The 23,012-nt window shown below is 53.5% G+C and overlaps 3 protein-coding genes across 11 annotated transcripts in view; 1 reads left to right on the top strand and 2 right to left on the bottom strand.

Annotated features, from left to right (window-relative positions):
- The window catches only part of CAPN15 (calpain 15), a 56,552-nt gene extending 50,713 nt beyond the window's left edge, over window positions 1-5,839 (bottom strand). For 6 of the 9 annotated variants that reach the window (XM_085592573.1, XM_085592571.1, XM_085592572.1 and 3 more), the window contains exons 1-2: window positions 5,663-5,838; window positions 48-429 (exon numbers count right to left, since the gene is read on the bottom strand). The gene's annotated coding sequence lies outside the window, so the exon portion shown is untranslated. Of the gene's footprint in view, window positions 1-47; window positions 430-5,662 lie in introns of all 9 variants that reach the window. The other 3 variants (XM_085592578.1, XM_085592577.1, XM_085592576.1) reach the window with 2 other exon arrangements.
- Window positions 5,840-11,364: 5,525 nt separating this feature from the next.
- Window positions 11,365-14,194, bottom strand: NDUFB6 (NADH:ubiquinone oxidoreductase subunit B6). The gene is made up of 4 exons (XM_077786783.2): window positions 13,909-14,194; window positions 13,741-13,833; window positions 12,645-12,689; window positions 11,365-11,518 (listed from the first exon to the last, which is right to left on the bottom strand). The coding sequence occupies exons 1-4, from the start codon at window positions 14,086-14,088 to the stop codon at window positions 11,450-11,452; spliced, it is 387 nt and encodes a 128-aa protein (XP_077642909.1). The 5' UTR covers window positions 14,089-14,194; the 3' UTR covers window positions 11,365-11,449.
- A 1,432-nt stretch (window positions 14,195-15,626) lies between these two features.
- Window positions 15,627-22,462, top strand: EEF2KMT (eukaryotic elongation factor 2 lysine methyltransferase). The gene is made up of 8 exons (XM_077786784.2): window positions 15,627-15,730; window positions 15,807-15,869; window positions 16,503-16,583; window positions 16,770-16,874; window positions 17,059-17,192; window positions 18,366-18,673; window positions 19,582-19,731; window positions 20,454-22,462. Exons 1-8 carry the CDS (start codon window positions 15,647-15,649, stop codon window positions 20,552-20,554), a joined length of 1,026 nt encoding a protein of 341 aa, XP_077642910.2. The 5' UTR covers window positions 15,627-15,646; the 3' UTR covers window positions 20,555-22,462.
- The last annotated feature ends 550 nt before the right edge of the window (window positions 22,463-23,012 follow it).

Below are 23,012 nucleotides of genomic sequence, written 5' to 3'. Positions count from 1 at the left end.
GCTGAGACTCCAGGCCCATCAGCATGGCATCAGCAGAGACAACCAACCTCACATTTTTGGTCCCTCAATCAGCATCCCCTTGGACTCCAGCTCGCAGAGCTTCCCATGACATCCAGCTGGAGCTTGGTCCTCCCAGGCGACAGCTTTTGGGTCAGCTCAGACTCTTCACTCGTGCTCTCAGAACCTTTGGCTGCGACTTTATAGTTCCGTGCCCACCACTGGCCTCCCTCCCTGCCAGTAGCTGCTGCTCAGCATCCTGGTGGGAGCTGTCATCAGAGCAGGGAAGGGCACACCTTGGGAGCACAGCGGGATGGAGCAGAGCACGATCGCATGGAGGAGGACTCTGGACAGCTCTCGGCAATTAGCAACAGGGCAGGATCTCCCGAGGGGCCGGATGGGAACGCAGCGATGTCTGGCGGGGCACGCTGCCTGAATGTTCAAATACAGAAACAGATGTTAATTACTCTGCATAGCCAGGACATCATTACCAGCTACATCTCTTGGAGATTCTGAAGTACAAATTCCTCTGATTATGCCAAACATGCCCATCCCACCCCCAGAAGCCATGACGTTTGAGTAGTTGCCTCGGCAAATCTCCCTCCTCTGAAATATTTCCCCTTCCTCCTTCATATTCTCTGCTCTCAAAACAACCTGTTTTAATGAAATTCCTGCTTTGGGAAAGTGCTGTCTCCTTTGGGATGGGCTTTTAGCAGATGGAGGCAACAAGAACCTTTGTCCCTGTGTGTCTGGCTCTCCAGCACACTCTCACTTCCTCTGTTTTAGGTTGGGGAAGGAGGACAAAAATAAGGATTCAGCTGGCACCATGTGATCAGTGAGCCTCTTTAGCAGCATGGCAGAGTAAGAGACCCCGTTCTGCCCCCTCACCTTGCTCACCATCCCCACAGCCACACTATCAGATGCAGTGTGATGCCCCTGGGGTAGGTGATGATGAGCTCACAAAAAGCTTTTCTCTTCCAGCACTCCCCAACTCTCACAATTCCAGGCAGGGGGAAGAAGATGCCCTGTGGTGAACACCTGGACAGGTGCTGCTAACAGAACCAGAGCAGCAGAGGGTGGGTGTAGAGAATGGACCAGGAGCACCACTCAGGACCAGTAATGACTAAATAAGGGACTGATTCAGGAACCTTTCGGGTTCAAAAGGACCACCCTGATCCTTTTAGCCCAAGGGTCTTGGCAGCTACACAGGAATTCCAGACCCACAGCACATCCAAGGCACTCGCTGAGCTGCTCCCTCACTGAAAGGCTGGATATTCACGACAGCTAATGAGGCAATGAGACCAACACCAGCAGACAGAGCACCCCCCAGGTGCCACATCACATCATTATCCTTGCACATTCCATGGGATAGGAAGGGAAAGCACTCAGCATCCAGCAGCTCAAAACACACCTGCTGGGCAGGGCTGGAATTCCAAGGACTTCCCGAGCTCTGCCTGCTGGCCAGAGTCTGCAGGAAGCAGATTGACAAGGGGCAAGCTGGAGAGCACAATCTTGGATCTTGACCACATCAGTGCTGCAGCCTGTGTGGATTGTGGATGGCCACAGCAGAGGACAAAGCTCAGCATACAAAGACCCTAGTGCTGTGTTCCCACTTCCACAAGCCAGCACAAACACAGAGGATTTGCTGCCAGCAAAGTAGTCCATGAGTAACTTTCTCTGCAAACCTTTTGTTACAGGAGCAGAAGGACACGAGTTGGGAAGCTGCCTGTGATAGCCTCAGTAAACTGAAATCACCAGGCCTGGGACTGGGGACAAGATGATGAAGAGGAAATTTTGGTGCCACTAGAAGCATCACATTATAAATGCAGCTGGGCAGCATCACTGGAGGACAACAGGTTTTTGTAAGGTCTTGGTCACTATTTCACCAAATTAAGAATGCACTGATAGCCCTGAGAATTGGTCAAGGGTTGCTCACACCAGGGCTGGGACAGGACACCAGCTCAGTCCCCTGACACAGTGTCACTGTCACCATCCTTGATGCTGAGCCTGCTCAGGCCCACAGCATTTCCTACAAAAGGGGCTGCACTGCAGGAACAGAAAAGCTCTTTCTTTTTTTATGAACACTCATTAGAGTTTACATCGTTGGCAAAGTGTGGAGGCACGCATTTGTGGAGGAACAGAGATATGGTTCCAACACTGGTTTTAATGTGCAAGCCTAAAGACTCGGCTTCAGTTTTTAGAAATCAAACTTGATCATCTCAAGCTGGCAAAAATAGCCCCATGTTCCCTTGAGTTATTTTCTTTTAAAATAGGCAGGGTACAGCACAATAGGAAATATCAGCAGTTATGTATTCAACCTCCAGAAACCCAATAGGCCAATTCCAGCAACCCACGGCAGCTTTCCAATCCTGCCTGATCTATTTGCTGGAGTTAGTCTGAAAAGCAGGCTGCCCCCGAGCCATTCAGCAAACTCCATGTCCCGCTAATTACATCAATATAAATGTATTATCTTGGCTGTCAAACAAGGACTGCCTGAACAGGACAAGGCTCTGCCATGGAAATGCAGGAAAACAATTGCTCTTTCTGCTGGTGACACATTTCTCTGGATCCTATTTCCTTGCCAGGGCCCCCCCTTCTCCCTTCTGCCCAGGCATCAGGGCACCAGCGTTTCTTTCTTCCAGTGCAAGAGGAAATGGCACACAAAACCCCTCCTCATCCTTTGAGCAATTGAACACAAATGAATTTTGGGAACACCACCAGCATTTCCTATCAGCCAACCTGAGAGCTGCCAGCACACAGGGAAGGGAGCCGTGAGGGCAAGAGTTAAATGTTTCTCATGAGCAGGGAGCAGCTCTTCTGCCTCTCTTGGCTTCCTCAGCTGCCACTGCCAAACGCAAGGCGAGTGTCAACACTCCAAACAGCAAATGTGACAGAAATTCGGAGCAGCCTGCTCCTCCCTGCCCAGCTGGGTGACTGTGGCCTGGAGAGGAGGGAGCCTCTCAGGAAGGTTCCAACAGCAAGCAGCAAGGTTGAGGCGAACACAGGCAGATGCAGAGGCTTCCAGGGAGCAGGGAGGCAGCTCACTTCACTCCGGAGAGTGGGATTATGACGGAAAATGAGGAGGAAGCCACTGACTCACCTGGCCCATCCGCATAAGCAGCTTTCCCACCAAAGGCTGCACTGAGTGTGATCTTGATCAGAGCCCCAAGTTCCAGCAAATCGGGGGCTCACAAGGTTCTCCCCAGCTCTGGGCACTGGGAGAAAGTCATGGTGGTAGGACACTGGGTTGACACACAATGTCCAAATATGCCTCCTCTGACCAAAGGCAGCCACAGTCCCTCACTCCAGCTTCGCCCTGCTTCATAAATACCCCACTTGGAGAAATGCCACAGGGTCTGGTTCTTCCCAGACCCCTCTGCTCCCAGGAAGGGTCAGAACAAAGCCCAGAAAGAACAAGCCCACTCATTCAGATGAAGTGGGAAGATGGGAGGAAAACAGCATTTCTCTACTTAGGAGCAGATTATGAATTCTACCAGCAGGATCAACACGGCCGTAGACACAGGGCACATGCTGAGTGTCTCTCTAGGTCTCACATGCAGCTAGTGAAAACTTGGAAATCTCCCACAAAACCTCTGGGACAGAGGAGAGCAGCATGTTTTCCATGAGTTAAAGCCAACTTCACTCAGCTGGCTGAGGGAACACCACAGGGCTGGGGCCACTTCCCTCTGCAAAACCAGAGGAATTCCGAGCAAAGATAAAGGGTGTCCAGAGCAAAGATAAGGGGTGAGCAAGGAGAGTGAGGGGTAATCAGTGCATCTGCTGAGGGCATCCAGGCTCCTCTATGGTGTCACCCAGCCCTTCCACCACCACAAGACAGCTCTGAGTCTAGGCATGACGCCTGACCTTTTATACGTGCAACTTTAGCACTTTTGGGCTGTTTTCCAATATTTATTCTGATTCAGGAGACACCACACCTGGCCCACACCTCCAGTTCCCTTATGCACCAAGTCATCAGGCTGGAGGAGGTTGCTCTCCCTCCTGCCAGAACAACTGGGCTTAGCAAACCCAGCCAGTCACATCCAACCTTCAAAGGCCTCTCCAGCCATTCAACCCCTCCCTGGAAGAGAGCGATGTTGGGTCTTGCCTTCAACTGTTAAAGCTGAAACTGTTAAACTGAAGCTGATGCAACTTGAAATGAATTAATATCTCCACACACATAAAATCAGGGTAATTTGAATCATGCCTTGGAGAGGTTATACTCAGACAGAGCTCAGCCCTGCTCTGGTGCACTCAGGGGCACAAGCCAAACTGTTCAGCAGGATCTCAAAAAATGGCCAGAAGAAGCCACCAGCAGACTCTCAGAGTCACAAGCAGCCAGTCTGTGACCGCAGGTCTGCTCCAGTTTACGGAAGAGCAGAGCCCTGAAGCACAAGTCCCTCTGAGTCCCAGGTGACAATGTGCAAAGCATGGCAAGATCTCTCCATTAAGAGCCATAGCCTGGGATATGTACCCTCACCTCCACCTTGGCTCCCTCCAAACACCTCTCCCAGTCTCCATCAGCTCTTGACTGACTCACAGCAGTGCAGCACTGTCCTGCACCAGTGCCCCAGGCCACGTGCAGCGAGCAATTCCCACATAACCTTCTGACCGACCATGAGAACCCACCCAGCCGCATCCCGGGCCTGCAGGCCGAGGGAGCGCCAAGCTTCACTGAGATTCCCAGCTTGGAGGAAACAGTATGACATTTCAAACACAACGTTCACGTTATCCCATCTCCTTCAACAGGCCCACGGATGATCACCCTGAACAGTTGTTTCCTAGCGCCTGGGGGGATGTACCCCAGAGGCAGGGAGAGGAGAGAGCTCAGTAAATGGAGAGGCTGGCAAGTACAAGAGCTTTTTCCATTTTAAGACTTCTGTATCAAGGACCTGGAGGCTGAGATGGCTTCAACCGCAGCTAAGCTGACAAGCAGCAAAATCCAGGAGTCTTGATGAGACACCGGGACCCAACAGCCTTAGGATGTTCAAGACCCAAGGATAAGAGACAGCCAAGTGATTCTAAAGGGCAAACTCGCAGAGACTTGAGAAACTGCGTAAAACCCCGCTCAGCCCCAGCACGGGTGTCTAAGCTGGAGGCGAGAGTGAAGAACTGCAGGACAGGCAGCCCGGGGCGCTGGGGGCTCTGCCGTGCTCCAGCCCGGAGCCGGCACTCGGCGGTGCCGCAAGCGAGGCTCCCCTGCCCGCGGCAGGAGCCGGGAGCGGCGATCCCGCGTGGCGAAGGCAGGTCGGGCACTGCAGCCTAACGCGGGCAGCCACGGAGCCGCCCCGTCTCCCCCGGCTGCTGCACGACCCTCAAGCCCGTTAAAACCCCTCCGGCTGAGCGGCCGGGCCGCGGCGCGAGCGGGACCGCCGCCGCTCCCAGCTCTCTCCAAAGCCCCGGGCAGAGCACCCCGGCCGCCGCACAGCCCCGAGCCGGGACCTCGGCACCGCCCGCCCCCCCGGGCCGCCCCGGCCTCCAGCCCCCACCGGCAACAGGTGGTGCGGGGCGGCCCGGGGGCGGCCGGGCCCAGCCGGCGCCTCCGGCCGGGAGAGCCCCGAGCGACCCCCGGCGCGGACGGGAGCCGCGGCCCGCGGGGCTGCGGCGGGAGGCCCCGGGCGGCCGGCCCGTCCCCGCTCCCGTCCCCCGCGCCCCCGTCGCCGCTCACCTGGGGGTGGACGCGCCGTGTTGCCGCTGTGTCCCCCCGGCCCCGCGCGTTCCCCCGGGCGGAGCAGCTCGCACCCGCTCCGGCCGCCCTGCCGGCCCTTCCTCCCGCCCGCCCTACGCCGCCGCCGTGGCGCAGCGCCCCGTCCCGGCCGCAGGCGTGCGGCGCGGAGACAGCGCAGGGACCGTCGTGAATAGCGCGGCGGGACTACGAGCCCCGAGGGGCGCCGCGCGCAGGAAGCGGAAAGCGGCGGCCGAGCGGGGCACCAGGGCCGGCGGTGCGGGGCCGGGACAGGCCCGAGGGAGCCCCGGGCAGCGGCGGTGGTTCGGGGCCGAGGGACCGGCGAGCTCGGGGCGCGCGGAGGGCGCGGGCCGCAGCGGCCGGTGAGGGGCGGCGGGCGCTGTGCTGTGGGCAAGGACTACGAGTCCCAGCGTGCCTTGCGGCCCGCAGACAGCGCCGACCCCCGGCCAGGGGTCGCAGCGCAGGCGGCGCTGGGCTCGGGGCCGGCGGTGCCTGCCCGGGCTGAGGGTCCCGGAGGGTTCGGGGGTCTCGGCGTGTTCCGGGGATCCCGTGGCTCCGCTCGTCCGCGGCCGCGGTTTGGGAAAGGCGGGTGCGTGAGCCTCAGCCCTCACACGAAGGCTCCTTGCGTCCCCGCCCGTTCCCCTGGAAAGCGCCGCCGTGAGGGGCCGGAGGATCCGGGCGTTCCCTGCGCGGATCAGAGCCCGCGGCGGAGCCAACCCGGGCAGGAGCCGCTCGTCATTACAGCTCCTAATGACCTGGCGGCGCACGAAGCGGAGGCGGGGCCGGCGGGATCTGCTCGGCGCTGCGGGCGGTGTGCGGCCGTGGTTCGGCGCGGGGCCGGGCCGGGCCGGGCCGGGCCGCTGCAGGGCACCCGCCAGCCTCGGAGTGCAGCCTCCCGAGCCAGCCCAAGGCCGGACTCACCGCGTTAAGAAGCACCTTCAAACCCTCCCACCGCACAGAGATGAGAGCTGGGAGCAGTTCGTGCAGCGCCTGCTGCACTCTCCGTGCTGGGCTGCTCCCTCCCAGAGCGACGGGCGAAGATGGAGGGGGTCCCACATGAGATCCAGCCCAGCTCATCCAGCACACCCTGATCGAAAATCAGTGGTCGTTGTTCCAGCAAAAGCAGCATCATTTAAGCCACCAGTCTTGGAGGGGGATAAATGTCTGATAAGTGAAAGTCCACAGTTGCTAAAGAGGGAGAATGTTCTCTTTAGGCTGTTGGACCCTCCCTCCCCAGAGGGCACTCCAGGCTTTCTCTGTGGGCAGTTGAGGGGTGCTGAAATGGCAAATATTCATGAGACCTTCTATAGGACAATGCAGGACCAAAAGCTGATAAAGAGCTTGGGCTTCCCTTCATCCCTCTGTAAAATGTGATTGCGAGTCATATCAGTGCATTTATTTGCAGGCATATCTTTTCTAGAGGCTGCAGACACAGTTCTGCCACTGTTATTTGGGGTGGGCCAGGGGAGGAGCAGCCCCATGCTGCCCTCACTCACAGATGGCATTCCTGGTCTGGAGAAAGGCCTGGTTAAAGGTGAGGGCAGTGTAACCTCCTGTTCTGCCCTGAGCAAACCTCATCAAAGAAAACAATCATTTTCAAGCATTGTAACTCCACACTGACTGTTCTCCAGCTTCACCTCCACCTGCCATGCCTCCTAAAATGACCGTTCCATGGCTTCTCCTAGAGCTGCCTGGGCTGCCTGGGCCATCCCGAGCTTTTTTTGACCATACAAACCTTGGTTTCCTCCAGCTGCAAAGGTTCTCCCCCACCCACCAGCACTTCCCACATCTGACAGAGGAGACTGTCAGCCAGCTCTCCCTGATGCTGGGAAAGCTGACCTGGAACAGAGGCCAGACAGAGCTAAAGAATAAACGAGGGATTTATTAGGAGGCCTCAATGGATCCACCTTGGGAAGCACAAGAGCCCAGCCAGCGCTACACCCTAGCTGGTGTAGATGAACCAAAATGGTTGGTTAAAACCAGCTACAAAATAGTTATCATGGGTTCATCATTTGTGATGATAAGATAAACCAAAATGGTCACAAAATGCATGACCAGTCATGGGGTCTCTCACTTTTACATCAGTTCTGGTCCATTTGCATATTGGAGTTAATTGTCCAGTTACAGCCCCAGTCCATGAAGTCACATCCTTCTTGTTTTTTTCTCTCCAGCCCACATTGTTTGTGGTCTTGGGCCTGAATTTTGGATCATTTGCCTTTGGTCCCCAGCTAGAGAAGGCATTGTTTTGTCTCCCTACTCTGTGAAGAGAGCTCACCATCCCCTAATATGAAGCTTAGAAGTACACACTAAAGCAGTAGAGAATCTGGAAAATATAAAAGCTAAAACCTGAGGCATCAGCCCCGTGCCATGGACTCGCACAGCTGAGATCCAACCAGCCATGGTGGATGGATGTGTGTCAGCCCAGACACAGCTCCTGATCTCTCTGTGAGCTCCCCTGGCACTGATCCCGAGCTGCTGTGCCACGGGATACCCCAGAGGATGGGAGGTGGCCTGGAGCAGACCCAGCTGGCCAAGCACAGCAGTACACTCCCAGGGTTGGCAGGGACAGGAGGATCCACAGGGAGAATTCCCTTTGTGTTCTGGCAATGCTGGAACCAGCAGCTCCTGTCTGAGGCACATCAGGTGAGAGACAGGGTTTGCATGTTCCACATCCCCTGATCTTCCACAGTCCTCGTTTCCCAGGACACCAAGCTTGAATGACCCTTCCCTCAGTTCTTACCTCTGCTGTGACCTCCACACTGGCAGGTGGCTCTTTCCTGGTGCCTGCCCAACCCTCCCAGCTGCAGCCTGAGCAACGAGGAGGTCCTGATGGCTGTCACAGGGCAGGACAGAAAGCCAAGTGATCCATCATTGTTTTGGGAGATATTCCTCCTTGGGCTGTTGCAATGGAAGGTGCAAGGCAGGTGCAAGGAAATACAACCCTTGACTAAATATATAATGTGTATATATATATAGTGTATATATTGTATAAGGGTGGGGAGGCCCTGGCACAGGCTACCCAAAGAAGCTGCCTCATCCCTGGAAATGTCCAGGACCAGTCTGGACAGAGCTTGGAGCAACCTGTGGATTGTGGAAGGTGTCCCTGCCCACGGCAGGGTGTGGGACAAGATGAGCTTTAAAGTTCCTTCATACCATTCCACGGCTCTGTGATGATCTATGGGTGCATCTATCACTGATCAGTGCTATGTTTTTAGCTGGTAAGGATCTCAAAGTTATACAGAAGATGTAGTCCTGTGTGTAATATCTGTGTGTGCGACACTGAGGGCACTTGAGGGCACAACGTATATTATGTATGTTATTGAGGGCACAATCTATATTAACTTTATAAAATCTTTTCTCTATTAAGGGATGTTACAAACATTATATACTAGAAACTACACGTGCTATATTTATAATAATATGCTAATATATATCACTTATATTGAACAGTGTGTCCCTAGTCTAAACCAATAGAAAAATGCCAACACTACAGTGAAACATGGAAGACATGAAGAAGGACAAAGCATGCTCAATGTCCTCCATCTTGTCTCCTTTGAACCCCTTATCTAGAATCCTAAAATTCTACTTTTGTAGTTGTGTTACACTAATTATTACTTATATCAAACACTCAGAGCTGGTAATTCATGCTGTAAGATTGAAAACTCTTTTCCATGGACAGAGATCACAGCCAGTGTCTCTGGGGGCTCTGTCCAGGGGGTTCCTGACCCCTGCCAGGGTCCCAGACCTGCCAGGGTAGCCAGAGGAATGCCCTGGATTCCCACAAATCTGGTACAAACCCAGAAGAGGTTTGCTTTCATTGTCAAGAGAATGCATCACCCACATCTTTGGTATAAGGGAAATTGGACTCGATGACTTTGAGAGGTACAGGAATGGTGCAGGGAAGATCCAGACTGTGTTTGTGGAGGCACGTGGTCGTTGCAGAGGTCCAGCAGCTGTCAGCAGTGTGTGTGTCTGACATCAGGCTCCTGGTTCCTCCTGCTTGCCCTGTGCCACGTGCTGTCACCTGCAGTGGGACAGCTGAGGGGATGGAGGTGAATGGTTCTGCTGCAGTTGTGCCAGGACATGTTCAGTGTGCTCTGTTGTCTTTTCTTGGTGTGGTTATGGCACTCAAACCTCTCCCTGCTTGAGGGAAAGGTATCTATCCCCTCTACTCAGGGAGGATTATCTGTTCCAAAACCCCTAGGTGATCCCAGGGCCCCACAGCTGCCCTTGGGACTGAGTCCGTGCCTAAAATAGCCCTGAGCCACACATCATGGGGACTTGGGGGATAGGGGTGTCTTTTGGGTTGCTGGAGCTGTGGGAATGTTCATGGCACTCTGGGGGTACTAGGAATTCCCTGTAGTCCTGGGGGAATTCTTACTAGAGGAGGAGAGTAGTCAGCATTTCCTTAGGGGAATTTGAGAGTCCTGGTTGTATCAGGGCCTTCTTGGGGGACTCTGGGAGCTCTGGGAGTATCAGGCATCTCCCTGGGTATGTGCTGTGCCCAGGAGATGTCACAGTCCCCAGTTCCTCAAGCATTGCACAAATGCACAGGGACCTTGGAGATTTGGGGTACCCCAGCTGCCATCAGTGGGGTGGAGGTGTCAGGGGACTCCAGGAAGGGAAGGCCAGGGTCCAGGTCACTGGCCAGGGGCTGGGCTTGCTGTGGCCCTTGGGGCAGGGGTAGTGACAGGGACCCCCAGGGCCTTGGGCAGGACAAGTCTCATCCCCCTGGAGCCTCTCTACCAACCCCACCACCCCTCAACACCCAGGCTCCCCCCTGACTCTCTACTTTCCCAGTGCCCCCCAACAGCCCCTGCTCACTATCCCACCCCCCCCAGTGACCCCCAACCTTCCCCAGTGATGACCCAAAGGATCCTACTGCACCACCCCAACTGCTGTCCCACCCTGAGCCACCATTCACCCAAGGAAAGAAAGAGATGTGGCTTTGGCCATGGCCTCCCTCATCTCGTTTGCCAAATCCCTGCCAGAGCTATTAGGAGGGGTCTGGCTGTCCCCAAACACAGCACCGGAGCTCTGACCTGTCCCCTGCTCCTTACACACATGGGCTGGGCTGCTCTCTCATGGCTCCTTGAGGGGATTCTGTCACAGCCACCCAGGTTACCCTTCGGATTACTGGTTTAACCATTCCTATCCCTAAAGTAGCTACAAAAACACTTCATATCATAGAATATGTCAGGTTGGAAGGGATCTATAGGGATCACTGCACAGTCTTCCCAGTACAAAGTGCCTCAGGTATGTGGGGACTGGAAGACTCTTCCTCAGAAAGGGCTGAAGGCAGAGGGAAGAGTGGTAAAATGGATTTTTGGCAGCAATGCCTCTTCTGCCACCCTCCCTAGGCAGAGAGCTGGGATGACATAGGTGGAAGCTACCTTTTCACTGGAAGCCTGTCAGAAAGGGTTGGTAGAAAGGGTTTGGGTGGCAGAGGAGAACCAAGTGTGTATGTGAGCTCAGGGTGACTGCTCATTGGAGCAGCCTGCTCCACAATCTTGGGATCCAGAGTGCCTCCCTCATCACCCCAAGGGCCACACTGTCCTTCTGCCAGGTCTCACCGAGAGGTGAGTGGGGGCCTTGGACATCCCTGGGATCCAGAAATAATGAACTCCCATAGGAAGAGCACCTGGAATGACACGGACTAAAGAGACAGTAAATGACACAGGAGCTGAGACAATGCAGACTTTTATGGAAGAGACACAGCAGGTGCAGCTCTGGCCATGCTCCCCCACAGAGGAAACTGGCTCCTGGCCATCAGTGGTGCTGGTGGTGCTCGTCTCTCAGGGGTGGCATGATCTCTCCAGTCTCTAAAATCCTGTCCCCCTGTGGGATGAGAGCATGGTGAGCATTCCCCGTGGCATCCAGACTCTCCCTGCACAGCCTTCCTTCAGGGAGCCTGCAACTGTCCTCATTTCCAGGCAGGAATCTCACCACAACTCACTCAGAACACTCTCATTCCCCCAACATTCCCACAATGCTGGAATAACATCACAGCAAAATTACCTGAAGCCCGTACTTGCTTTACCCCTTGTTTTCACTACAGAACACCAGCCACACATTCTGAGCCTGTTTTGTTTTAAAAATTACTTATAGCACTGCATAACCCCCTCCAGCAATGATCAGTGAGTCCAAACCCTCGGCCCAGAGCCCATGGAGAGCCATGGAATCCCTCAAAAATCAACCTGCTGCCCCAGTGCCACTTGTTCCAGCTCCAGGCACAGTCTTGGCCTGCTGAGCTGACCTAACTCGACTGAAAAATTAGGCTGAAGACAGAGGCCAACAGCTTAACCTTCAGTGTGTTGCTTTGTGGATGTTGGGGATGGAATATTTTATAATTTTATTTTAGATAGAGCATGATTAGCAGGTGTTATGCCAAAAATGGGCAGCAGTCAGAAAGGGCAGAGCTGATCTTCTGTAGGAATATTTGCCCTCTGACTTGTAACAGCTCAGAGCAGCCTGAAAACAGAAAAGACCAAACATTGTGACACTCTCTGCTTCATGAAACTTGTCCCAAGCTGAGGTGACACAACTCTTTGGGGACACCTGAGTGTGGGGGACCTTCAGGGACAACTGCCACCAAGCCAGAACCAAGATTCTCAGGGCTGACAATGAGGAGAAGCAGTCACTCCTGTGTGATTCCTTATGTTAATATTTACAGAGGCTTTGAACACCCATTCCCAAAGGGAATGTTTCTATTTTCCACCCGGGATGGGCAGGATCAGCCAGGCTCTAACAGCCAGGTGCTACAGAGAGGTAACACTGAAACAGGGACTGAGGACAAGGTGAAAGTGCCCAAACCCACTGTCCCCGTGCTGCCCACAGGACCCAGCACATCCCTTGGGAAAGTTGTCACTATAGACACTTCCCAGGTGCTGCACAAAGCTCCCTGGAAATCCCTTCCTGTCTGTGTGACACAGCTGGAAGATAAGACAAGTCATGAGAGACTTACTGGGAATATCCGAGGGTTTGTCATAACCACACCGTGCGGCGATTTCTGAAAGCAGGGGGAGAAGAGAGGGAAAGGGCAAGGAGAACAGTGTTACTTGGAGGAAGCACAAAGCATTTTCAAAATGGGCACCAGGACCCTTCCAGGATACAAACTGTGCTAGACAAAAGCCCTGTTAAACCTTCCACTACTTAGAGAAATAGCTGAGGCTGCAACAGCCACACCTGCCAGGGAGGGTCCTTCTCCCTCCCCACACCAGCAGCTCCCTGATTATTCCCAGGGCTGCTCCAGCAGTACAGGAACAGTTTGGACACAGCTTTTCTACTTAGATCACAGGAGAACCTGGGCACTGCCATAAATCATGGAATGGTTTTGGTTGGAAGGGACCTTGAATCTTCCAAACCCTGCCACGGGCAGGGACACCTCCCACTGTCCCAGGCTGCTCCAAGCCCTGTCCAGCCTGGCCTTGGGCACTGCCAGGGATCCAGGGGCAGCCACAGCTGCTCTGGGCACCCTGTGCCAGGGCCTGCCCACCCTCACAGGGAACAATTCCTTCCCAATATCCCATCCATCCCTGCCCTCTGGCAGTGGGAGCCATTCCCTGTGTCCTGTCCCTCCATCCCTTGTCCCCAGTCCCTCTCCAGCTCTCCTGGAGCCCCTTTAGGCCCTGGCAGGGGCTCTGAGCTCTCCCTGGAGCTTCTCCTCTCCAGGGGAGCACCCCCAGCTCTCCCAGACTGGCCCAGAGCAGAGGGGCTCCAGCCCTTGAGGATCTCCCTGGGCTCCCCTGGACTCTCCACCTCTACGTTCTGCTGCTGCTGGCTCCAGACCTGCAGGCAGCTCTGCAGGTGGGGTATCACAAGGGTGATTCTTTGTGATGAAGTATCACACTAGATTTATAAGTGTTACCCCGGCAAGGACACAAGCGGTGAACAGTTGGCTAGGGGGAATAACCTTCATATGCAACCGAATGCGAGCAGCACGTCCACCCCCACCCGGTGTGGGACCATTCCTCTCATCATCCCCGCTGGCCCTGCGCTTTTCCCAGCGTTTCCGCGCCCCTTCCCGGGCATTCCCCTTAACCCGCCGGGCCCGCACGCACCCGGACGTGGTACTTCAGGAAGTAGGTGATGGCCCAGGCGGGGAGCAGCACCCGCAGCAGGACGAAGCCGCCGGTCTGGAAGAGCTTGTGCACCTGCGGGCACAGCGACGCTCAGGGCTGGCCGGCGGCCCGGGACCGGCCGCGCGGTGCCCGCGTCCCGCCGCTCACCTGCAGCCGCCAGGGATCCCCGGGCCGCACGAAACGCTCCCAGAAGGCGGCCACGGGCCCGAGCCGCCGCGGCGGCAGCACGGGCTCCCGCGGGCTCAGCTCCTGGTCCCGCAGCCAGCGGCGCCGCAGGGCGCGGAGCTGCTGCACCCGCAGCCTTTCATCCTCTGCGGGGCTGCTCATGGCGCCTGAGCCCGCTCGGCTCGCCCCGGTTCCGTCCGGCCCGGCCCCGCTCGGCTCGGTTCGGCCCCGCTCGGGCGCTGTGTCCTTCGCCGCGGCGCGCGGCGGTGACGTCACGGGGGCGCGCGACGGTGACGTCACGGGGCGCGCGGCGGTGACGTCACTGGGGCTCGCGGAGGTGACGTCACGGGGCGCGCGGCGGTGACGTCACGGGGCGCGCGGCGGTGACGCCGGGGGTGGCGGGGCTGTGGCGGCGCTGCCGTGAGGGAGCGCCGGGAGCCGCGGGGGTCTGGGGGGAGAACGGCTCGGGGCACTCAGCTGGGACCTCTTCCAGCGCCTGCAGGGAACCGGCGGGACAGATGGAGCACGTCTATTTGCAACAGCATGCAGGGACAGGACACAGGGAATGGCTCCCACTGCCAGAGGGCAGGGATGGATGGGATATTGGGAAGGAATTGTTCCCTGGCAGGGTGGGCAGGCCCTGGCACAGGTGCCCAGAGCAGCTGTGGCTGCCCCTGGATCCCTGGCAGTGCCCAAGGCCAGGCTGGATGGGCTTGGAGCAGCCTGGGACAGTGGAATGTGTCCCTGCCCGTGGCAGGGGCTGGAATGGGATGGTCCCTAATGACCCTTCCCAGCCAAACCATTCCATGATCCCTCTGATTCCATTCCAATATTCTGCGATTCTGTGTTTCCATGTTTACAAAGATTCCACGATTCCATAATTACAGTGTTTCCATGATTCTTATGATCCCAGTGATTCACTGACCCACTGGTTCCACGTTTCCCCGATTCCGGTGTTCCATGATCCCAAAGGTTCCCTGACCCCGATCCCGGGGTGTGTTCCCCCGATCCCGGGGTGTGTTCCCCCGATTCCGATGTGTGTTTCCCTGCTCCCATTGTGTCTTCCCCCTCTCCCGGGGTGTGTTGCCCCGATCCCGGTGTGTGTTCCCCCTCTCCCGGTGTGTGTTCCCCCTCTCCCGGTGTGTGTTCCCCCGATCCCGGTGTGTGTTCCCCCTCTCCCGGGGTGTGTTCCCCCTCTCCCGGGGTGTGTTCCCCCCGATCCCGGGGTGTGTTCCCCCTCTCCCGGTGTGTGTTCCCCCTCTCCCGGTGTGTGTTCCCCCTCTCCCGGGGTGTGTTCCCCCGATCCCGGTGTGTGTTCCCCTGCTCCCGGTGTGTGTTCCCCCTCTCCCGGTGTGTGTTGCCCCGATCCCGGTGTGTGTTGCCCCGATCCCGGGGTGTGTTGCCCCTCTCCCGGTGTGTGTTCCCCCTCTCCCGGTGTGTGTTCCCCCGATCCCGGTGTGTGTTCCCCCGATCCCGGTGTGTGTTGCCCCGATCCCGGTGTGTGTTTCCCTGCTCCCGGTGTTTCCCCGCTCCCTCCAGTGCCGCTGGGGCCGTGGCGCCCCCTTCCGGCGGGGCAGCTCTGCGGGGAGAGCCGCGGCGTGTGCGGGGGTCGCGGGTTCGATCCCCACTGCGGCGCTCGGTGCCCCGGGCCCGCGGGGCGGAGCCGCTCCGCCCTCAGGGCGGCTCCTCCGCCGGGAGCCGCGGCCGAGCGCCGGGAGCCATGGCCGAGCCGCGGCCGGGGCTGGCGCTGCGCTTCCAGCGCCGCTTCCTGGCGGCGCGGCCGCTGCGCTCGCTGCCCTGGCCGGTACGGAGGGGCCGGGCGGGGGGAGGCGGTGCCGCGGCGGTTTTATTTATTTATTTATTTATTTATCCTGTTCCAGGAGCTGGAACAAAGCCTGCGGGCCGCGCCGGACTCCGCGCTGCTGGCGGATATTCTGCGCAAGGTGAGGGGCGGCTCGGAGTCACCGCCGCAGCAGCGACGGGCGGTGCCAGCGCGTGTCCCAAATCCGCCGGGACTGCTCAGAAATGCGGCGATCCGTGATCCGGTGTCGCGGTGTGTCGTTAGGCCCTGCAGAACCGCAGATTCCCTTCTTTGCCTGGTGTTTGAGCGTTCTTTGGTAAAAATTGAGACCCGCGTGCCAGAGCACTGGTGTGGTGAATGGCTCAATCAGCGCATCCGCTCCTGGATATTCGGGATACAGGGAATGGGGGTGCCTAAACTGTCCCTGTGAATGGAGATCACGAATGAGGCAGCAAACTGAAACGGAAAGAAGGAAGAGAAGAGCAAACTAAGGAGGAGACTAAATTGGATTATTCTCATTCTATTTTCCTCTTTACTCTGTTGAAAAGTATTTTTGTTGCCACAAAAACTAAGAAATCTGTGGGCACAGTTCTGTAAACTCACAGACCTGTCAGAAATCATCCCATTTCAATTAATGGCTTAGCATATCTTGTAAAGACTAAATTTCAAAGCGTTTCATGGCACCCAGACCCAATTAATGGTCTTCTTGTGATCCTTAGTGCCTTTCCTAAACCCTGCCCTGGGTAATTGGTTACCATGGTTCCTCTCATTGTAGACAATTCTTCACCCGCTGTGTGTGAAATATCCCCCTTCGGCCAAGTACAGGAGGTGCTTCTTGACTGAGCTCATCAAAAAGGTACCTCTTGCTTTTCAGCTTATTTTTCACTTGTTTTTATTTTTTTTTCCTTGAGAATACCTAATGTAATAACAAACCACAACATTCAGCATAAATACACTGTACTAAAATGGGGCTTAGAGTGCAGTTGTTTTCTCTTTAGTGACAGTGCGATGCTCAGAGCTGCCCTGTTCTCCTCCCCCACAGCTTGAATCCACAGCAGCTGAACCCCTGGATGAACTCTATCAGGCACTGGCAGATGTTCTAAAAGAAGGAGAGGAATCTACTCACTGTTACAAAAACTACTTAATGGTAAAAATTGACACTGCAGTGTTCTAAACCACATTTACTCACCCAAACTAAGCAATAATTAGCCTTAAAAACACCCATGCTGAAGCCTGGAGTGCTTCCTGCCTTTTTCCAGGTGCTATTGTTGATTGTAAACTGTAAATCCATGGCCTGTGCTGATGTATCTTTGCCTTCTCGTGTCCTGCAGCCCTCGGGGGACTGTGTGAGCCTCTGCGAGAGCACAGCGCTGATCTCCGGGGGCACCACGGGGCTCCTCACGTGGGAGGCTGCCCTGCACCTGGCCCAGTGGGCACTGCAGAACCCCGGCCTCTTCAGGGGCAGGTATGGCAGCAGCAGGGCTGCAGGAAAGAGCTCTTCACTCCTGCAGGATCACAGAATGCTGTGGCTGGGAAGGGACATCATTCCATGGCAGAGACACCTCCCACTGTCCTGGGGTGTTCCAGCCCCATCCAGCCTGGCCTTGGGCACTTCCAGGGGTCCAGGGACAGCCACAGCTGCTCTGGGCACCCTGTGCCAGGGCCTGCCCACCCTGCCAGGGAACAATTCCTTCCCAATAGCCTATCCATCCCTGCTCTCTGGCAGTGGGAGCCATTCCCTGTGTCCTGTCCCTCCATCCCTTGTCCCCAGTCCCTCTCCAGCTCTCCTGGAGCCCCTTTAGGCCCTGGCAGGGGCTCTGAGCTCTCCCTGGAGCTTCTCCTCTCCAGGAGAGCACCCCCAGCTCTCCCAGCCTGGCCCAGAGCAGAGGGGCTCCAGCCCTCTGATACTTTGAGCTATACAACCGTAATTTAATAACATAAATATTTAATAACAGACTGTGCATCTAAAATAACTCAAATGACACCCTTTTGCTGCTAAGTAATTACTGCTTTTCTGTTCTGCCAAACTTTAACCTGTCAAGACATGGTTTAGGAGCAAAGCCTTGCACTGTGCAGTCTGACCTGCTCTGTGAGTTCAGCTGCTCAGTTTTATTTCACTAATGACCTTCAGTCCATGATGGTATTCACCAAGGAGTATCTACATTAGATTAGTGTGCAGCTCTGATCACATCATTTCTACTTTATTTATAAGCAGTCAAGACGAGCAAGGACTTTTGAGGAAAGATAATTTAATAATAGTTAAGCCCACAGGGGAAGGAACTGTGCTGCTCAGTGTCTGTTTCTCTCTGCTGTCTAAAAACTGGAGAGCCAGCTCAGGTGGAAACAACTGTGCTGCAGATGGCTAAAGCCAGGTGGGAATGTCTCTCGTCCCTGTGGCAGGAATGCTTTGTGCCTTACAGAAATCAGCATTTCAGCTAATTAATTTTATGCTGACAATTCCACCCTCAGTTATTCCCAACTCTCCAGTTGCTTGGAACAAAGGTTAGATTGTGGATGGTTCATTCAAAAATTATTGTAATTCTCTGGAACTGATTTTATCTTTAATTATATTTAGCATGTTTTGATTTCTAAATCAATGCAGAGTCCTGTTAGTACTTTTTTACTCCATTACCCACAGGACAATCCTGGAATTGGGGAGTGGGATTGGCTTCACTGGAATTGCCATCTGCAAGACCTGCCAACCCAGGACATTCATATTCAGTGACTGCCACCCCCGTGTTCTCAGGCAGCTGGGGGAAAACATCCAGCTGAACGGCTTCACCCCGGAGCCTGACGTGACCTGGAGCATCCAAACAGAGTCCCAAGGACAGGAGGTGGAAGGACAGAACTGCCAAAACCCAAAAGTGGTTGTTGCTGAGCTTGACTGGGGCTCAGTGACAGAAAAACAACTCCAGGGTCTCAGAGCTGACGTTGTCATTGCAGCAGGTACTGCACCCACAGGGAGCAGGGATGGGCAGGGCTCGGCAGCCTCTTGAGGAGTAACAGAATGACAACAACCAACTATAGACTTTTCTTGTACTTATCTGTGTATAAATTCAGAGGGAGTTTTATAATAAATCCAATCATGGAAAATCTAGTGACAGGAGGACGATGGTGGTGATACCTAGTGAGAGCAGAATGTCTCAGCTGTAGGTCTTACACCCTGATTTGGAGCTTTGCACAGAAAAACCTGAGAATCCAGGTGCAAAAATGACTTTGGCATCCCAGGTATCAAAGATGCAGTGAATGGGAATTCTATAAAATGAAGTCACTGCATGGTACCTGATGCCAATGACGCTGCTCAGTGCCCAAACCAGCCCCAGCTGGACTCTTCTGAAGGCAAGAACTGAGGGGCACTGACATCTCTGTGCTATTTGCTGTTACTCACTGCAGCAGTTATTTACTGCAGTGGAACACACACCTAGATACCTGTGTAAGAAACGGCCCCCTCTGATAATCAGCATTCTGCTCCCCTTGGTGTTCCCTGACCTCTCACCACCATTTCTGCTCTCCAGGGAATGACTCCAGGTGAAAACTTCTGCATGTCCTTGGCAGCAGCCTCTAAAGCACTCATTTCTAACGAGGCAGGTTTGTTTTGCCAAGGGCAGTGGGAACAGAGCACCAACACTCAGTAGTTCTGCTGCCTCCCTTAGGGTGGGCTTAAATAAAATATCTAACAATCTGTTTACTAAAAGGAGCACTGATTTTTAGTGATGAGGGCATAGCCCATAAAATGTCAATATTCTCCTGCACTGTGAAGATTTTATTTCTGCTTTGCAGTTTTTATTCTGGTTTGTGCTCAATTCTCAATAAATATTGTATGTTTCTTTTTTTTTTTTTTTTTTTTTTTGTAGATGTGGTGTATGATCCTGAGATAATTTTAGCCCTCGTTGGGATGCTACAGAAACTCTCCACCTCCAGAGCAGACAGGAAGGCTCCTGAGGTGTTCATTGCCTCCACAATTCGAAATCCAGACACGCATCAGCTATTCCAGGCTGAGCTGGGTGGGTGCCTGTTCCATCCAGTGTTCAATAGTTTTGCCTTTTTGCCTCTTTCCCCATTACTTGTTGTGTGGTAGAGAGGAGCAGGAGCATTGTCCAAGAGCAGAATCTTATCCTGGAGCTGGATTTAAGAGCAGTAGCTTTTGCACATGGATTTCATCAGGAGCTTGGAACTCACCTTTGGGTACATCCTGAGCTATCACTGCTCACATCTGCGAGGGATGATTTGTAAGTGTGGTACCAGCAGGAAAGTAAAAAGAGGTTTAAGCTAAAGGAGGGAGCCATCAGTGCTGCTCTGTCCCGAGATGCAGCCTAAACCCTTTATCTTATCCTACCTGTTCTTTAACTTGACTATTTTCATCTTTTCTCTTTTGACAAAAACCTCCAGCTAGAGATTAAATAAAATCAGGATTCAGGGATTTCTTTTCATAGACACTTCTAAAGCCTATCTTTTGCAGTGTCTTTGCTGTTCACCTGGTGTTCACCAGCTGGACCTGGTGATCCTTAGGGGTTCTTTCAGCTCAGGATATTCTGTGAAATTCTGTTTCATTCACAAAGTGACACTGAATGTTCAGTGGCATTAATGGGATTTTTAAAAAAACACTCATAATCATTTGCCTGACAATCACAGAATGCTAAAGATCTCTTCTTACAGAACTTGTCATGCAACCTTTGCTCTTCATTTTATTAAGCATAAATATGATTTCCAGTATTTCTCTTCGCAGATAAAGCTGGGATCAGATGGCAGGTGATTCCAACCCACAGCAGCTGTAATTTTCTCTATGATGTGCAGCCAGATGTAACTATTCTGCAGCTATTTATATAGGCTTGGCATACAGAACTGGAATTTTGAGACCAATATGAGCTGTGTCAGCCTTGTAACAAGATTATCCTGAATTCTGGAAATGAGGTTCTGAGGATACAACTATACACATGGACACAGGAGTCCTTCCTTCCTTCCTCTAATTCCCAGCATGGATCCAAGCCTGGAGCTGCCCCTGGGAAGTGACTGAACCTCAAGCAACAAAAACCAAAACGGCCTAATCACACTTCACTTGGATGCTGTACAAGACAGCAGAATTCAAGCAGGGTTTTTTCCAACTGTGTGGTGATTTGTAGGTATTGGGGCAACCTGCAGGATCACAAATGAGCATCTCCCACAGACAAGGGAGCAAAACAATGTTTCAGAGTAATCAGTGGGTTTTGATATTAAAACCAGCTGTAATAGTCTGCTCTGGTGTTTTATGTCTGTGTATACTTGCAGTTTGGGTTGGCTTAAAACCCCCCAGTAAACAGTGACCAGTACCTGTAGGTGTGTCCCAGGATGACTCTGCTGTAAGAGCAGGTCACAGACTCTGCTGCAAATAGGTGCATCTTTACTCTGCAGTGATGACAAGTCAGAATTGATGTCCCTTTCTCTCACATAAGGACTGCCACTTCCACAGTGGCTGCTGGGAATCCAGGCAGGGCTGGGAATGAAAAAGGAATCACTCTCCATAGCAGTGTTCCAGGTATTCTACAAAGAGGAAGGACTGAGCTCCCCTACTCTGAAACTTTCCATCATCCATTAATCATTCTCCTGTCGGGTAGCACTGGTCCTGAAGCACAAAAATCAAAGTGATGCTCATTCTTTTGACTTCCTTTTCTCTATTAAAAACTACTTAAAAGGAATTGAAAACGTCAGCCTCCTCCTTCGCTAGTAATGGAGAGAAAACTGATGATACCGAACTTGAAACCTGAAGAATCTTCTTATTCTGCAAGTTTAAGGAGATCATGACTGCTGGGATCAAGCAGAAATAACCCCAGCCCTATCCCCAAAGTAAGAACTCAAAGCTGTTATTTCCAGAGTAAACACAAACTGGCAGCCCACACAGGAGCTCCTTTATCTCCCCTTACATAAAATTCAAGACAAATGTTCTGTACAAAGCTCATTTTGGATCTAAAAAGTTCTATTATATGAAGAGGAGACATCTCTAAAGCTTTTGGCATTACTGTTTAAAGAAGTGCTTAATTCACTTCCATATTCACAGGAATGGCCAAACCTCTAGACAGGATTTTGACTGAAAGCAGGAAAAAACCACTAAAAAATTGGCAAATCAATCTTTATTGATCATTCTTCAGTCAATAAGCTGGAGGTTTTGCCAAATTCCTGCAGTAAAGCAACTTAACCCTATTTTCACCTTTTTTGACAAAAGCAGATATTTGATAGTTGCTCAGAGCTTAAAACTGCTGGTGCAGAACCCACTGTCCTCACCTCCCACCCTGAAGCAGGAGCTCTGAGGAGCAGTACAGTCCAAACCAAGTACATTTACCAATGACTGTCACCTATTTTATCATCGAAAAGGTCATGAAGAAAATCTTGTTAGAATTAGCTGTGAATACTGAGCTTAATAAAAAGCTGAAGGCTGTACCTCAGCAAGCACTCACAAAGCATGTGCCTTTTGACTAAGTTATACATACTTTGTTCATGCATTTTGGGTTCATTTTTCCCTTTTCTGTTCATCTGTTCAAGAAGAGATAAACTTTATGTTCTTTCCCAAGGTAAATGGGCACATTCATTTCGGAGTACAAGGAGAACAACTCACTGCAAGCTCTGCTTTGCTCTAAGTGCCCAGTAAAGCTGTCGCATACCAGTGCTGTGCTTCCACACTACTGCACACACTGTCAAAAAGAAAAACAACTGGGAAACAAATTGGTTCTGTCTCAATAAAACCTCACAGGAGGATATTCAGTACTTGGGTGTTGTGCTGTGTTTTGCTCTGAATCCATGTTTGCCCCCTGTTCTCCCCAATCCCCTCCCTTTCCCAGTCGCCGATTTTTCCAAGCCCTTCCCTAACCTCCTCCCTTCCAAGTTGTCAATCCTCCCTATCCCTACCCCTTTCTCCAGAGAGTTCTGTGTCTGTCTTGTTGCCCTCGGCACCCCATTTGTTACTTCGTATTATTCCCCCCGTTTTCCCTGATAGGCTCATAAGCTGTTTACCCCACCTTATACTCCTCTCCTACCATATCCTCATCGGTTCACTTTCCTACACCCCTACTCCTGAGCTGCTGTATACAAACTTCTGTTCACCCCCTCAGTCCTGTCTGGGAGCGCAGGAATAAATCCGTGTTGTTGCAGCCCAAGCCCCGTGCCATGGCTGTGTGTCCCTGCTCTGTCCCTGCCGATAACTGGGACTGCAGCTCGCAGGGAACGGTCGCGGCCCCGCCGCAGCCGCCCCGCGCGGCGCACGCTGCAACACTTTGGCCATCAAATTGATCAGCTGAAATGAAACAAGTCAAAGGAA

Source organism: Lonchura striata, chromosome 14, assembly GCF_050655825.1.
Source record: "Lonchura striata isolate lonStrDom1 chromosome 14, ASM5065582v1, whole genome shotgun sequence".
Classification (NCBI taxonomy): domain Eukaryota; kingdom Metazoa; phylum Chordata; class Aves; order Passeriformes; family Estrildidae; genus Lonchura; species Lonchura striata.
This window is presented reverse-complemented; position numbering and strand designations above follow the sequence as displayed.

Bases quoted from the DNA above. Each gene is read 5' to 3' on its own strand.
- NDUFB6 (XM_077786783.2), bottom strand. From the start codon at position 14,088: ATGAGCAGCCCCGCAGAGGATGAAAGGCTGCGGGTGCAGCAGCTCCGC. The intron at 12,690-13,740 runs GTGCGTGCGGGC...CCCTGCTTTCAG, and splicing joins TCCTGAAGTACCACGTCCGG to AAATCGCCGCACGGTGTGGT. The intron at 11,519-12,644 runs GTAAGTCTCTCA...CTCATCCCACAG, and splicing joins CAAACCCTCGGATATTCCCA to GGGGACAGGATTTTAGAGAC.
- EEF2KMT (XM_077786784.2), top strand. From the start codon at position 15,647: ATGGCCGAGCCGCGGCCGGGGCTGGCGCTGCGCTTCCAGCGCCGCTTC. The intron at 18,674-19,581 runs GTACTGCACCCA...TTTTTTTTGTAG, and splicing joins TGACGTTGTCATTGCAGCAG to ATGTGGTGTATGATCCTGAG. The intron at 19,732-20,453 runs GTGGGTGCCTGT...TTCTCTTCGCAG, and splicing joins GCTATTCCAGGCTGAGCTGG to ATAAAGCTGGGATCAGATGG.